Source organism: Diceros bicornis, chromosome 13 (genome assembly GCF_020826845.1).
Source record: "Diceros bicornis minor isolate mBicDic1 chromosome 13, mDicBic1.mat.cur, whole genome shotgun sequence".
In the NCBI taxonomy this organism is placed as follows: domain Eukaryota; kingdom Metazoa; phylum Chordata; class Mammalia; order Perissodactyla; family Rhinocerotidae; genus Diceros; species Diceros bicornis.
In genome coordinates this window covers 7,190,308-7,203,852 of record NC_080752.1, presented here as the reverse complement: position 1 = coordinate 7,203,852, position 13,545 = coordinate 7,190,308, and the positions used below count along the sequence as shown (strand labels likewise).

The window sequence follows — 13,545 nt, the reverse complement described above, 5'->3', positions numbered from 1 at the left end:
CTAAGTGGGTGCGGGGTGGGGGGAGCAGGCTGTAGGGAGGGCGTACTGCCTGAGAGAAAGGTGGGAGGCACTAGCTCTAATTACTCTTACTCAGTTTTCTCCTTCTCTTTAGTATCCCCTTTGCCTTTATTTATTATTTATCTTTTTTGTTGTTGTTATAAAAACTAATGAAGAAACTCGTTGGCTCTGTCTAAACACAGATATGCAAAAATCTGTGCATTGATCTGATGGCTGGTTGTCTATATGGATCCAGGCCCGTTCCAGGGCAAGGACCTGGGCAAGGGGAAGGGGGCCTACTTCTAGGGGCTCAAGTGAGCTGGCCTCTGTTAGAGACCCAGTTGGGGAAAGTGGGGTAGATTGTACTACTGTCTTCCTTCCCCTTTCCAGAGATAATGGCCATGGGGTGTGTGTCCAGTCCCTAGAACCTGTGAGGATATTAACAGTGGGAGGGTTAGGATTGTAATTGAGCTGGCAACATCTCCCTCAGTCTTGGGTTTGGCCTGGCAGGAGCTAAGGAGTCCAAAACACTCCCTCAGTCTTGACTCTGAGTTATTTGAAATGGTTAGTTAAGAAAACTTATTCCTCCTTTTCTATATCTTTGCCGTTCCAGGAAATCATCGAGTTCCCCATCCTGAAGCTAAATGGCCGGACCATGGAGATTGAGTCTACCTTTCACATGTATGTCCAGCCCGTAGTCCATCCACAGCTTACTCCCTTCTGTACAGAGGTAAGGGCCCTGGGGCTGGGCAGCAAGTGCTGCTGGGACAGGAGCTTTTGTATCATTGGTGCTCTATACAGGCTGCTTAGGGAAAGCCTAGGTCTTAAAAGCAGTTAAGGCAGGTGTACATTAGACCCAGCAGGTGGCTTTTTATAAAGTCTGCCACTCCACTTGGACCACTGTGGTCACTGGGGACCCAGGGAGAGCGGTGGCACAATCTGTCCCAGCTTCTCCAATATTTTCCCTTTCTTGTCATCCCTGTCCTTCCTGGTGACCAGGCACTTGTTATCCAGGAGGAGGAAGGTGCTTCTGAGGTTCAGCCTCTTTTCAGTTCCATTTTGCATAAGGCCTCTTGGCAAGGGGTGGAGGTTTCAGCTTCTTGGAAGGAGAAGTTATTCAGGCTTATCTTAGCTTTCTGATGATGTTTTTCAGTCCTTGAGCAAAGTGGTCCTGTGTGTGAGGCATCAGTTGAGTTTGTGGGAAGCACAGCTCTATCACAGAGGAAAGAGAAGGGCAGTCCAAGTGGGGTACAAGGACAGCCTGGACAAGGCTGAAATGTCCTTATCCTAGGCTGGTACTGTACTCGGTCACCTCACCAGTAGATTAGTATGGGCCCCATTTTACAGATTGTGAGACTGGGACTAACAGAGATCTTGATGCTTGCTCAAAAGAGCCATTTGCAGAGAGGAGGTACCCCTGAAGAGTTCTGGCTCTCAAGACTGTAAGGAGAAGCCTTCTGTGGCTGCTTTCCCCTGTGAAGTGTTGTGTTATGCACTCTCTGGTGGCCACAGGTTGTGGTGGAACATGGGTCAAGCATGTGTGATAGCAGAGGTGATGGGAAAACATGAGTGTTTCTGGAATCTTTTAAGAATTTGAGTCAGGAGTACATTAGAGACTTTGTGCCTTCGTTTAGAGACCTACTGTCTACATATGAGTGAAACAGAATGGAAGAAGTTCTTGAGTAATCCCAAAACAATCTTGGTGTGGAGGAAGGCTGGAGAAGGGCCTGCCTGCTCTTTGCGGGGGGTTGGGGGGGAGGTGGCTCAGTGGCCTCTGAGGCTGACGTAGCCCAGATATGAGGTCCCAAGGGTCGCTTCTGGGCTTGGTGCCAGTGTTTGCTGCCTGACCCTCGTGGGCGTTTATTGTTACACACCTCCGTCTGCCAAGGTGTCCTGTCTCTCAAGCCTTCTGTTGTTCCAACGAATAATGTTGAGGTTCTTGCTCCCTCTGGGGTTTACTGTTTTTTTACCCCCTTTCCTCTGGGAATTACCTATACCACCAGTGGGCACTAATCTGTCCTTTTTGCCCCTTTTGAAAAATCACCATTTTAACGATGACGAAGTCCTCTTCCTTATGGGAAGGGAAGACTTTCCTTAAACCAGCCAGTCACCTGAGCCCTCCGCTGGCCTGAAAGTGTAGTGTCCTCTCGTCCTTCTCTTCCTGTGCGCACTCTCCCTTGGGGGCTCCAGCTCCTGCTCTGCTGCCTGGCATAGACAGGCAGGCCCAAATTTTGGAAAGGTTGTGACCTATTTAGCGATGGAACAGAGCACTGTGGGAGCTCGGCCCTGGGCAGGAGTGGATGCTCGGGAGTGTTGGGAAAAGGGATCTTTTTCAGAGTAGGGCTGCTGCTGCTGCTGCTTTTGAGGGGGGAGGGGAGGAGGGATTGTGAGACTATGATGAAAGCTATGTTTACTTTTTTTTTTTAGAAAGTTTCACCCGAGGACATACATGCATAATTTGGACGGTAGTAGGCATGGTGGTGTTGGGCATGAACACGCTTATTATGAAGCCTGCTCTAAAAGTGAAGATGCGACATGTGGCTGTGCTGCAGGCACTGAGTCTACCATTTTGTCTCAGGCTTCCAGAGCTCCAAACTCTCCTTGACCTGGTCCCTGCCTTTTTGTCCAGACTCACGTCTCCCTGCTTCATCTCCGCCTCACTTTCCTTACCCAAAAGTCACATGATGGTTCTTCTGCCTGTACACTGCTCCCACTCTCCTCCCCCTGGCCCCTACTTGTCCTCCAGGACTCTGCTCAGGGTCACCTTCTCTGGGAAGCCTTCCCTGAGCCCCAGGCTGGGTTGTGTTCACCCCAACATAGCACCAATCAGACACATTATACTGTAATTATTTATCTGTCTCCCCAGTAGACTGTGAGTTCCTTGAGGACAAAAACTAGACCCAATCCATCTCTGTCCCATCATTAGGGCCTGGTACCAAGTAAACACATAATACATGTTCCTTAAATGAATGAATATTGTCAAAGAGTTATTCAACCACACCTTGCCTCCCCCCAGAGTAACTGTACTGCTGACTTGCTCTTTTGAGTAAGTAAAGTCTTCTTTGGAAAGTCTCAGATCATCTAAATAATGCCCTGTATCCGTGCCAGATGGAACTGTAATGCAGAGAGAGGCGTGGACACAGGATGGGGGCCATTGTTCTGAGACCTCATCCAACCTGGCAGTAGCTACCTTTGAGGGTAGATTTGGAGGTCATTCTAGCCAGAGGGAATCTCTCATTAGTAAGTGTAGGGAACAACCACACCTTCCAGTTGTGCCTAAGCAGCTCCTCTTGTAGGATTTTCTTTTGTGCACAAGAAGTTCTTAAGAACCCTAGCCTGTGTGTGTGTATGTGCATGCACGTGTGCATGCACATACACACATGACACACATAAGCACATGCTTATGTGGGGAGAGAGGCTCAGTGCTGAGCAGCAGGAAGAGGGAGTCTGCCTGGAGTGAGTCTGTAGCCCACATATAGACACTCTCTCTGCTCTGTGTAATGAACGTGGTATTAGCCTTTTTGAGGTCCTTTCTTAGTTCCGGTTGAGAGTCTGTCTGGAGACATGGTTCTGACAGAGATAGGATGGGGTGTGTTTCATACCTTCCCAAGCTCTTTGCCTACCACCTCTAGGATCTGCTCCAACCTCTCAGATCTCTGTTTCTAGCAGCTGGGCTGCTGCACAGGCCCTGACTGTGTGCAGTCTTTTTTGTTGTTGTCATTATTGTGAAAACACTAGAAAAAAATACCCATTTTGCTAAATGCCGGTAAAGGGCTTTGTCTTGCACCTGTACTTATAATGGGTGAGATTTATTGGTCTCTTTGTCTGAGGAGAAAGACTAGGTGTGATTATCAGATGGCACACCAGAAACAAGTGCTTATGTAATCAACAAACTGTCTTGGTGTCAGAATACGATTGTGTTGGAGGTAAACGGTGAAAGGAGAAAGCACTAGCTGCTGACAAGCTGTTGGCACTGGGTGTCCTGGGCTGCTTCCTGTAGTTGCTGGTGTTTGTGATGAGGCCAGCTCGTTCCTAGACAAAGCCCGTGTGTGGGTAGGGGATCTCAGGAACCAGCCACGTTATCAGTCAGGGTCAAAAGCCCCTCGCCTAGTGGTTTCCGAGTCTGGAGAAGCGGGAGTTAATCTGTAATCCCTCAGTGAAAGGAGCCGCAGAGCACACATTAATTCTTCCTCTCACCTCCCCTGCTTTAAGAGGTTAAGGTCTCTGAGCTCTGTTTAGCCTGTGAGCCCTGCTTCTCAGCTTAATAATACTTGGCTTTGCTCTAGTACCTTTCATTGTGAGGATGTGAAAGCATTTTACAAACATATATTAACCCAAGTGGGAATGGGCTTAAACTGCAGCATGAAGGATTTAAGTTATGCCTAAGGTAGCACTTCCCACTATTTATTTTATTAAATTGTCTCTCTCCCTCACAGCTTCTGGTATCAGTCTTACAGGTATCTTACAGGTCGTCAGTATCAGGTACAGGAACTAACTTTCTTAATTTCACCTCCTCTTCACTCAGTGCCTTGGCAGAGCTGATAAGAAGTGGTCCATCCTTGCAGGGATTAAGACAGGAGAGTGAGGTCTCCTCCTGGAAGGATGCCTCTAGATGAATCCATAGCTCAAGCCCCTGTGACTCTGGATGTTGAGTTCAGGTCCTTTGGAACTCAGCTGTAAGCTGTGTCTTGCTGGACCACAGATGGTCTGAGAAGCATGGAGAGAGGGAACTGAGCTCAGTAGGCTCCTCCTCCCAGGCTGATGATCCTAGGTTTGCTGACTACTGGAGCGGAGTGTGAAAAAGCCCCAGGATCCTGGAGCCCAGGAGGAAAGAGGCAGGCCTAGTCTGTAATGAGAAATCTTGCAGAGCAACGCTCCTGTTTTCTTTTTTGGTGTACTGATTTTCTCTCCCCACATCCGTGATTTTCCTGGGGCCCAGAGCAGGTACTGGCGGGGTATACAGATGCTGACCTTGGTCCCGTCTCCAAGGAGGGAGGGTTCTTGGCAAGGGTGCCATTGGTGTGTGTGAGTGAGACTTTCTGGAAGCCCTTTGGTGTTCAGCTTATCTGAGTGACCCTTGGTGGGAGCCAAGCAAAGGAGTAGACCTAACCTTGCCCCAGGAAACTCAGAGCAGACACAAGACTGGCACGCAGACCCTGGAGCTCTCCAAGAAGTAAGAGTGGCTGTGGGTTTTCCAGGATAGTCCTGACCCTAAGCCCCAGCCCCAGCATAATGGTGTGGCTTGGCCCTGGAAGATACTAAGCAAGAGAGAAGCCAAGCCAGAAAGGTGCATAAACGGTGGTCAGTCATCTGGATGTTGGACCTGGAGTTGGCAGCAGGCCTACCCTGGACTCTGGTCCCTACGTGCCTGAGACAAAACACAGGGCAACTGCCCATTCGGTGTGTGGCTCTGGAAGGTGTACAGGCTCTGGGTGCTAGCTGGGCTGGGCGTAGGAGGGGGCTGCCAAGAAGAACATGGATTCCGTGAGGGGAGGGTTTTCATGTTTTTCTTCACTGCTGGATCCCTAGTTCCTAGAACAGGGCCCATGAATGGTTGCTGACTAAATAAAAGGAGGAGTCTTAGCACTCCAAGATTAAAGCTGCTGACCTGGGCTCTTGCCCATCCCCACACCCCCTGCCCTCAGTGCACCATCTTTTCCTTTCTTTGGCTCAGGCCCTCCCTCTGCTGGGCAGTTATTTGGTCTCCCAAGCAAGGAAAGGGTGTGGAGGTGCCAGCTGGGTGGGCATGCTGTGGGTTAAAGCCTTGCAAAACAACAGTGTAGTTAATCTTTCTAATTTATTTTCCTTTTAGACCATGGGAAGTCTGTAGGCAGCAGCTGTTACCCAATTAAAATACAGATTAATATAAAAACAGTTTCTGGAATATAAAATAGAGTGGCTGTGTCCTTACACTTCCTTAAAATACCACCTAATAATGACTTGATGAACTACAGAAACCCACCTAGAGGAGCTCAGCGTTCTTAAAATGAAAATTTCTTCCCTAAAAGGTGTGTATTACCATTCCTTGTAAGTCGCTATGAGAAAATAACCTTCCCTCTTAGAGCCAGCGGTTTCTGTGAGTTGGGTATTTGGTATTCATTAAAGGTAATTATAGTTTAATTGGAGTTTAATCCCCCCCCAACACTTAAAAAAAAAAGAAGGAAAGAAGTTTCTGAGCAAGCCTGAGGTGCTCCTCTCTCTGGGAGCAGCCAGGGGCGTGTTGGCTGGGGTGGTTTCCAGCTGGGTCCGGGTCTGTGGATGGGGGCCTCCTGCCTCAGATCCTTGAGGCAGTCTGTCTGGTCTGTGCTTGAGGGATATTTTCACTTCAAAACAAAGCCAAGCAGAGCAGCAAGCTTGTTTAATTAAGGTGGGCCTGACCTGTGGGGAGCATAGGCCTGTGAGCCAGAAATCCTCTAGACCAGGTTTGTGTATTAGGCCTTTTTGTCTGAGTTTCCCCATCAGTTAAAGGTGCCTGTTTCCTGCTTGGCTCGTTGGTATTGAGGGCCCAGGTGTGCAGCGTGGATTCCTGTGGGGCCCCCGCAGCCCTTTACTGATGTTGGAGAGGAAATGCTGGACGTTGAGGCCCAGAGAAGGGGTGGATTTGAAACCAAGTGTGCCTGTCCAGTATGAGCATTCCCCAAGTTCTACAGGAATTTCTGTGAAGCTTGGAGGTGAATTTACTTTAGACTGTAACTTGTGGGGAGTTATTGAGTCTACTGAATACAAAAGACACAGAAAATCTTTTCTTTTTTTTTTTGCAAAGTGAAAGCTGAAACAGGTATGAGAAACACCCATGGTTAGCATGTATGTGTGTCCCCATCTCGAGGCAGGAGGTTGTGGGGGAGGTTCACACTGTGTCCTGGGACTTGATTCCCAAGGCTTCTGTCAGGTTCTGAGCCTAGAGCAGTGCAGGTCAGCATCTTTTACATGGAAGGAGAAAAACAGAAAGGAAAGGATCCAGGCCAGCTTTGAGTCCCTGCGCCCTGGTTGTCCACCCATCTGCAATTTCTCTTTCCTTTCAGCTCACTGGGATTATTCAAGCCATGGTGGATGGTCAGCCAAGCCTGCAGCAAGTGCTGGAGGTAGGTTGAGTGACCTTTAATTCCTGACCTCTGACCCCTTCCTGCTCTCTTTCTCTCCCTCCCCTCCTGAGAATGTAGTTGTGTAATTTGACTATGATTATGGCTTGATTAGAATAACATTTGCTGTCACATCAGTGACATGCTGTTGAGAGTATTGAACCATTGATCTGTCATCTCCAGCTGTTCCCGTCAGGGTTACTGACAAGATGTCCGAGTGCTGCCAGGAGTCAGGTGGAGGGCCCCCAGCCCTCCTGGCCCATGGCCCTGTGCTGCTGGCTTAGGGCAGCCTGCACTGGGCGGGTGAGGGAGTAGGGAGCTGAGCCTGTGGCGCTGCGGGACTGGCCCCGGGGACTGGAGGTGTTTTTGTTTAGCTTCAGTGTTGGCTTCTTGTGGCGTGTGAGCACTTCATTAACTCCCCCAGAACTCCCCATCGATGGCTTTTGTTTGCTGTCAGCTCCTTCAGGAGGTGCGGCTGCGCCCGCCTGCCCCACCACAGCTTGCCGCTGGATGCATTGTGCCTGTCAGGGGTGCAGAGGCTGCACTGGGTAATGATTCCTAATCAGAATAATTACAACAATTGCCTCTGTGAGGGAAATCGAATTAAAGGCTTTAGAACCCTTGGCAGAGACCACACTTCTAGGATGTTCTCCTCGGGGGAGCTGGAAAAGGTTAAGATGCTGCTTCTTGTGCTCCTGCTTGAGGGAATAAAGAAGGGCAGTGCTTGGCCTCAGCTTGTCTCCCAGCCCCCTCTGGGTGGGCGGGGGGATGGTTTCAGAGAGGGAGAAGGTCCCCCTCCCACTTCCTTCTCTCTAGGAGGAGGGGAGAAGAGAAAAATCCTGTGGATCTCCTGAGGTGCTTTATTTATTTTTAAGACCAATGAACCCAAAGCCCAGCTCCATCAAAGCACAGGAGAAAGCAGATGGGGTGGGGAGGGAAGGGCACATACGCATCGGAGGCAGTCAACCTAAAGGAAGTAGGGCGGTGGCAGGGAGAGGGAAGAAGAGCTCTTTATTTAGCCAAGAGGGCCTGTCCCAGCCGGGAGAGAAATGCAGACTGAATTTGCTGGGGCTCCTCAGGATAGAGCCAGGGCCAGAGGGCAGGTTTAGGCTCACCCTGCTGCAGAGTGTGCTCCCTGTCCCCAGGAATGTGCGAGCCCAGGCTCTATGCCTGGCCAGGCTCTGACCATGTTGGGTCGGGGTTGGGGTGCCTGCAGTAGACTGGGAGAAGAGAAGATGAGCGCTGAAGTGTCTCCCAGCCCCACTGACCCTCTTTTTTTGAGGGGAGATTCACTCCTATGACAGTGGGCTCCTCAGCCTGGACTGCTCCCTATAGGACCAGACTCAAGGAGAAAGAGGAGATCCAGCCTTCCCTGTGTCCTAGCCAGCATTCCTAGCCAGGGCCTGGCCCCTGAGGGAGGCCAGAGGACAGGCAGCTTTTCCCTGGAATGTCGCCGGCTGGGATCCTAAGAGGAAAACACTGCTCTGGGCCAGCACAAAACCAAGGCTGTGAGGTTATGGGTTTTTTGGTCAGTGGTGCCAATTGAGGAGGAGATATGGTCTTCAGGAGACTTCTTCCTGCTGACCCCAGGCCAGCCCTGGAGCAGGATGCTCAGAGGATTCTGAGTCTCACCCAGGAAGCTGCTTTCTGCTACTTCAGCATACTTTGTGGCTGAAGAGGAAAGATTCCTGGAATTGGCCTGAATAGGGAGTCTCTGGCAGGACAAGGAGACCAGACTGGGCTCTGCTTTGTCCATTAGCCCTGAGTTGGTTATAGAGCTAAAGAGCTAACTTCTTATCCTAACCAAGGTCCTGAGCAGGCAGCTGGCTAGATACCTGCCTGTCTCACTTGTTCTACGTAGGGCTCAGGCTGGGCTCCTCTAGACCTTCGGTAGCTGGGAGGGCTGGCCCATCTGATTGGGGGTTGTCTTGGTAGTTCCTCCAACTCTTCATCCGTTCAAGCAGAGAAGGGAAGGAAAAAGACAGGCCTGACTCCAAATGTAGAATCACTTCCTGGACAGGCCTGTGATAGAAGATGCTCACTAAATATCTGCTGCATGAGTGAATGGCCTGGGCCCTGAGCTTCCAAGGACCTCAGTGAGTATTGGGTGCTTCTTATGATGAAGGCCTGGCCTTGCTGGGCATTGGCTCCTGACAGTCCTGTCCTGTCCTGCTCTCTTTTCCAGGACCACTGTGCAGGAGTTGGGGCGTTGGGGAGCCCCCCCAGCAGGTGGGGCACTTACCTTGGGGATTTAAGGCCAGTGAGCCAGAGTGTTAACTGACTTAGGGAGCTCCAAGTTGGCCTTACCTCTTTTCTTATGCAAAGTCGGCCTTTTTTTCTGTAGGTGACCCCGGGGGGGGAAAGGATGTGCACGCATGTGTGTGGGTGTGTGTCTGTGTGTGTCCATGCAAGGGGTTGGGCCAGAGTGGCTGGGGAGACAAACCATTCAGCAATGGAAGGTCCAGAATTTAGCTGCTGGGGAGACCCTTGGGCTAAGGAGGATTCTCTGGTGTGTGGACGGTGAAGAGGGTCTGCATCGTCTGGCACTGGGGAGCAGCTCTGACGTTCCAGCAGGTAGGACTGCTGTAGCCTTGGAACTAGATAGGATCCTTGGCCCTGCTCAAGGACTGCTCCAATGTGGGCCAGGCCTCCAGAATCTCTGAGGTGTCCAGGGAGCTGGCCTACACCTGCTAGAAATAATCTTACTTTAACATTTCCATGGGCTCTCCGTTACCTGCTGGGCACATAAGGCCCTTCACAGTCTGGCCTAACCTAGTTCCCCAGCCTCCATTCCTGTCCCTCCTTTCTACACACTATGGCCTTCGGTCACATTACTCCCTGCTCATATTTCAGTCAATCAGCAAATATCTGTTGAGATAAGACACTGGGCTCGGTTAGGGATTAAGACAGTGAATAGGACAGAGAAGAGTCCTTGCCTTCATGGTGTTTAGTCTGGTGGGGAAGGCAGACATTAAATGGACAACTGCTTCTCAAATACAAAATGATCATCCCTGTGCCTTTGCCTCTGCCTGGAGTATCCTTTTCTGGGCTCCACCCTGTCAAGCAAACCCAACCACCAAGCCCCTAGTTCAATTATCTTCTTTATGAAGCCTTTCTGACTCCTTTCCCTGTAAAAGGTAGAGCTAGCCACTTCTTCCTCTTGGTCGTATAGCATTCTGGTCACTTCGCCATTACTGCATCTATTATATTGTATCATGATGATCTGCCTTTCTCCCCTTCTCAGCCTACTGTCTATTTTGTGGTAGATACTTAATGCATTATCACATGTAATTCTCAAAACAACCCTATAAGGTTAGTCATCCTACCTCGTTTTATCGATGAAGGAGACTGAAGTTCACAGGGGTTAAATGACTTTTAAATGACTTCCCATCAGTGACACAACCAGGATATATGGAAGAGCCAAGGTGAGAACCCAGATGTATCTGACTTTCAATCCTGCGTGTCTAACTACTATGCGATCTCGCCTTTAAAAATAATCCTCCTATGTGAGTGGAGCAGTGGTGTGATCTGCTGCACTCCTGCCCCATGCCTGGGATCACCTGAAAAACAGGCAAGGCTTCATGAATTCTTTATGGTAATTCTCTCGTTATATACTGATTTTAGTATTCGTACTTCAGTGTGAGTACAAATAATAAAACCAACCAAAGGGATGAAGGGAAAGGAAGACTTAAAGTGTTTAGGAGCAGTTTGTTTCCCTGCCTAGGAGTTGAGCTCAGCTTTCAAAAGATTCTGCTGAGTTTGAATCCTCAACCAGGAGAGAATCACCAAGTCTGAGGCCACTTTATGAGCTTTTCGCCACTGGAGTAGGCAGTGCTATCCCAGGCATCACAATGGGGCTCCAGCCCAGCAAAGGGGCCTCTTTTGCAAGACTCATGGTGAAAAGTAACTTCACCTGCATTGGGGGAATACTCAAAGTTGTAAGTTTAGTTAATAAACATTTGGTGGGAAGGTGAAATGAATAATCGAATGAATGAACCTGTGGATTGGAGTCCCTGCTTAGGGCCTCCTTCCAGCCTGTTCTCATGGCCCAGGACAGCCTGTCTGCGCTAGGCTGTGCCTTTGTTTGAGGACCAAAGGCATTTGGACTGACCTACTGGATCTGTCCTTATCTTGTCTGAGGCGGGCAGCCAGGCAACAGAGGAGTGGATGGCGCCCTCCCCCCAACACTTGGGCTTGTGCGACCTGCCTGCAGGGATGGTCCTGCAGGTGCCTCCATAGTTCTGAGCCAAGACTGAGAGCCCAGAGTGGAGCCAGGGCTGGATAAGATTACAATTTTCTCCTGCTCTGATTACAAGCAGCTTATCTGCGTTTCGCTGTTGTGACTCTTCACAGACTCGGGGGGAGAAAAAAAAAGGAAAATCTCATCTGTTCTTGTTGTGTACTTTCCAGAGGGTCGATGAGTGGATGGCGAAGGAAGGTCTCTTAGATCCAAACGTCAAGTCAATTTTTGTCACCTGTGGAGACTGGGACTTAAAAGTCATGTGAGTATGAGAAGGGCTACTTTGCTGGAAGGGCTTGGCATCTGTGGGACCAGGGCTTGCCTTTCATAGGCTGAAATGTCCGAGCCTGCAGGGCAGCTGGCTCAGGGGTCCCTGGATCTGTGGGGCTGCCAGGGCAAGGAGAGCGCTGAGAGCCTTGCCTTCTGCCTCTGGAGCAGGGAGTGGACAGGTCAAGGACCCTACCGGGACTGCTGTTTTTGAGGCCTTCCTGCCTTTGCCAGGTCTTACCGCTCAGGACGGCCCTTCCAGCTGTGGGGCTACATGTTATTGCCCTGAAAGGAAGGAGTTAAAAGAGGGTCTTTAATTGTTTTTTAAACCAAATACACAGTGTCTACTATTCTAAGTGCTTTAGAAATAATAACTCATTTAATAACCCTAGGTACTCTTATTAGTCCTGTTTTATAGATGAGGACATTAAGGCACAGAAAGGTTAAGTAACTTGCCCAAGAACACGCAGAGCCAGGATTCAAACCCAGGCAACCTGGCTCCAGGGCCTTGCTCTTAACTGTTACTGTGCTGCCCTCCTCTCTGGGATACAAGGCCCTGTTGATCCATCTGAGCACCCAGTGTTGGGATGAGAGAGGGCTGCTTCTAGGAAACTGCCCAAGTCACCAGCCTCCTCTTTCTTCCTTTGTCCCCACTGCTTTTTCTCCTTTGTCTCCTGATCCTGCCCCAGTTATGAAAGACAGAACTGGTTCCTTTGCTGGGTTGACACTTCTGCCTCTTGTCTATCCTCATGGATACATGGCTGCAGACAGCCCCCAGGGAACTAAAGGGGGGTGGAGGTGGTGGGGGCACTGTTTGCAGAGGGCTGATAGAATCGATACTTCTGTGTTCTTTGTGACTGAAGGTGGCAGCAAGCATCCTGTGTGTATGTGTGTGTGTGTGTGTGTGTGTGTGTGTGTGTCTGTGTGTGTGTGTCTGTGTGGACTTTTGAGCATAGGGTGGGGTGTTGGTGGGGAGTGTGGAGTAGTGGCTCAGGAGTGACATTTCCTACCAAATCAGGCATTATCTCCTCACCAAAGTCCTTTTTATGCCTCTTAGATACTGAGCATTGAGGTGAAGTTATGCACCCAGGTGGGTGTCACCAACTCTCTAGGTGAGACAGGAGGAAGAACAAACCGAGATCACATAAACTCCCACACACCTCATCTCCCACATGTGTACCTAAGTGTCATGTACACACACTGTATACCTCCAGGCTTGCACACACAGCTCCCAGAGCTTCAGAGGATCTCTGTGCTCCCAGATGATGCTCATTTGTCAGGGAGTTGATAGAGGCTGGGCCTGGAAGCAGATGTGAATCAGAGGAGGGTTCCACGGAGAAGGTGAGGAGGAGGAAGTCTGGTGCTCTTTCTTGTTTATGGCATCCTGGGCAGCTTGGAGCACTTGAAGCGGGGAAGGGACTGCGTGGAGCTCTGCAGCACAGGAGAAGCTATTCAGGGCGGGACAGGGTTCAGGCTGGTACACACAGTTCTGGGGCTTATGTAGCCCCATCGAGAGGCCCAGTTCCTCCAAGTAGCCTCCCAGGACTCCCACTCTTCCAGTGGTTTTCTCTCTTTGGCATGTTCATGTCCCAACCACCCACATTTCAGAATCTTCTGCGTTAACTGTGAGTGGCATGTAACATATAGGTGTATATGAAAACTTTCCTGTGAGGTTGGGGACTTTATGGCTGGGCCTCCTAAGCTTAGAGTTGGTTTCTTTACGAGAAGGAAAGGGAATTTGAGAGAGTGTTGTCTTCTTTGGGTCTGGCCTATTCTGGCCTGCAGCGCCAATTCAGCCTTTGACATGGTGCGCCCTGGAAAGATTTTGGTCACTCAGGAGGCTGCTTTGCATCTTCATGGGAAATGATGTAATCAAGAAGGGGGATCGGGATGTGGAATCCAAGCATATGTGAAAGGAAACCAAATTTTAATAAGCACATAGCTTATTTCATTCAGTCCTCC

At 49.9% G+C, this 13,545-nt stretch overlaps 1 protein-coding gene across 5 annotated transcripts in view; it reads left to right on the top strand.

The window, feature by feature from the left end:
* The window catches only part of ERI3 (ERI1 exoribonuclease family member 3), a 127,035-nt gene that overhangs the window by 32,233 nt on the left and 81,257 nt on the right, over nucleotides 1–13,545 (top strand). For 4 of the 5 annotated variants that reach the window (XM_058552205.1, XM_058552201.1, XM_058552200.1 and 1 more), the window contains exons 4-6: nucleotides 611–727; nucleotides 7,020–7,079; nucleotides 11,487–11,578. In XM_058552205.1, the coding sequence (XP_058408188.1) occupies nucleotides 611–727; nucleotides 7,020–7,079; nucleotides 11,487–11,578 (269 nt within the window). The remainder of the gene's footprint in view (nucleotides 1–610; nucleotides 728–7,019; nucleotides 7,080–11,486; nucleotides 11,579–13,545) is intronic. The other variant, XM_058552203.1, reaches the window with a different exon arrangement.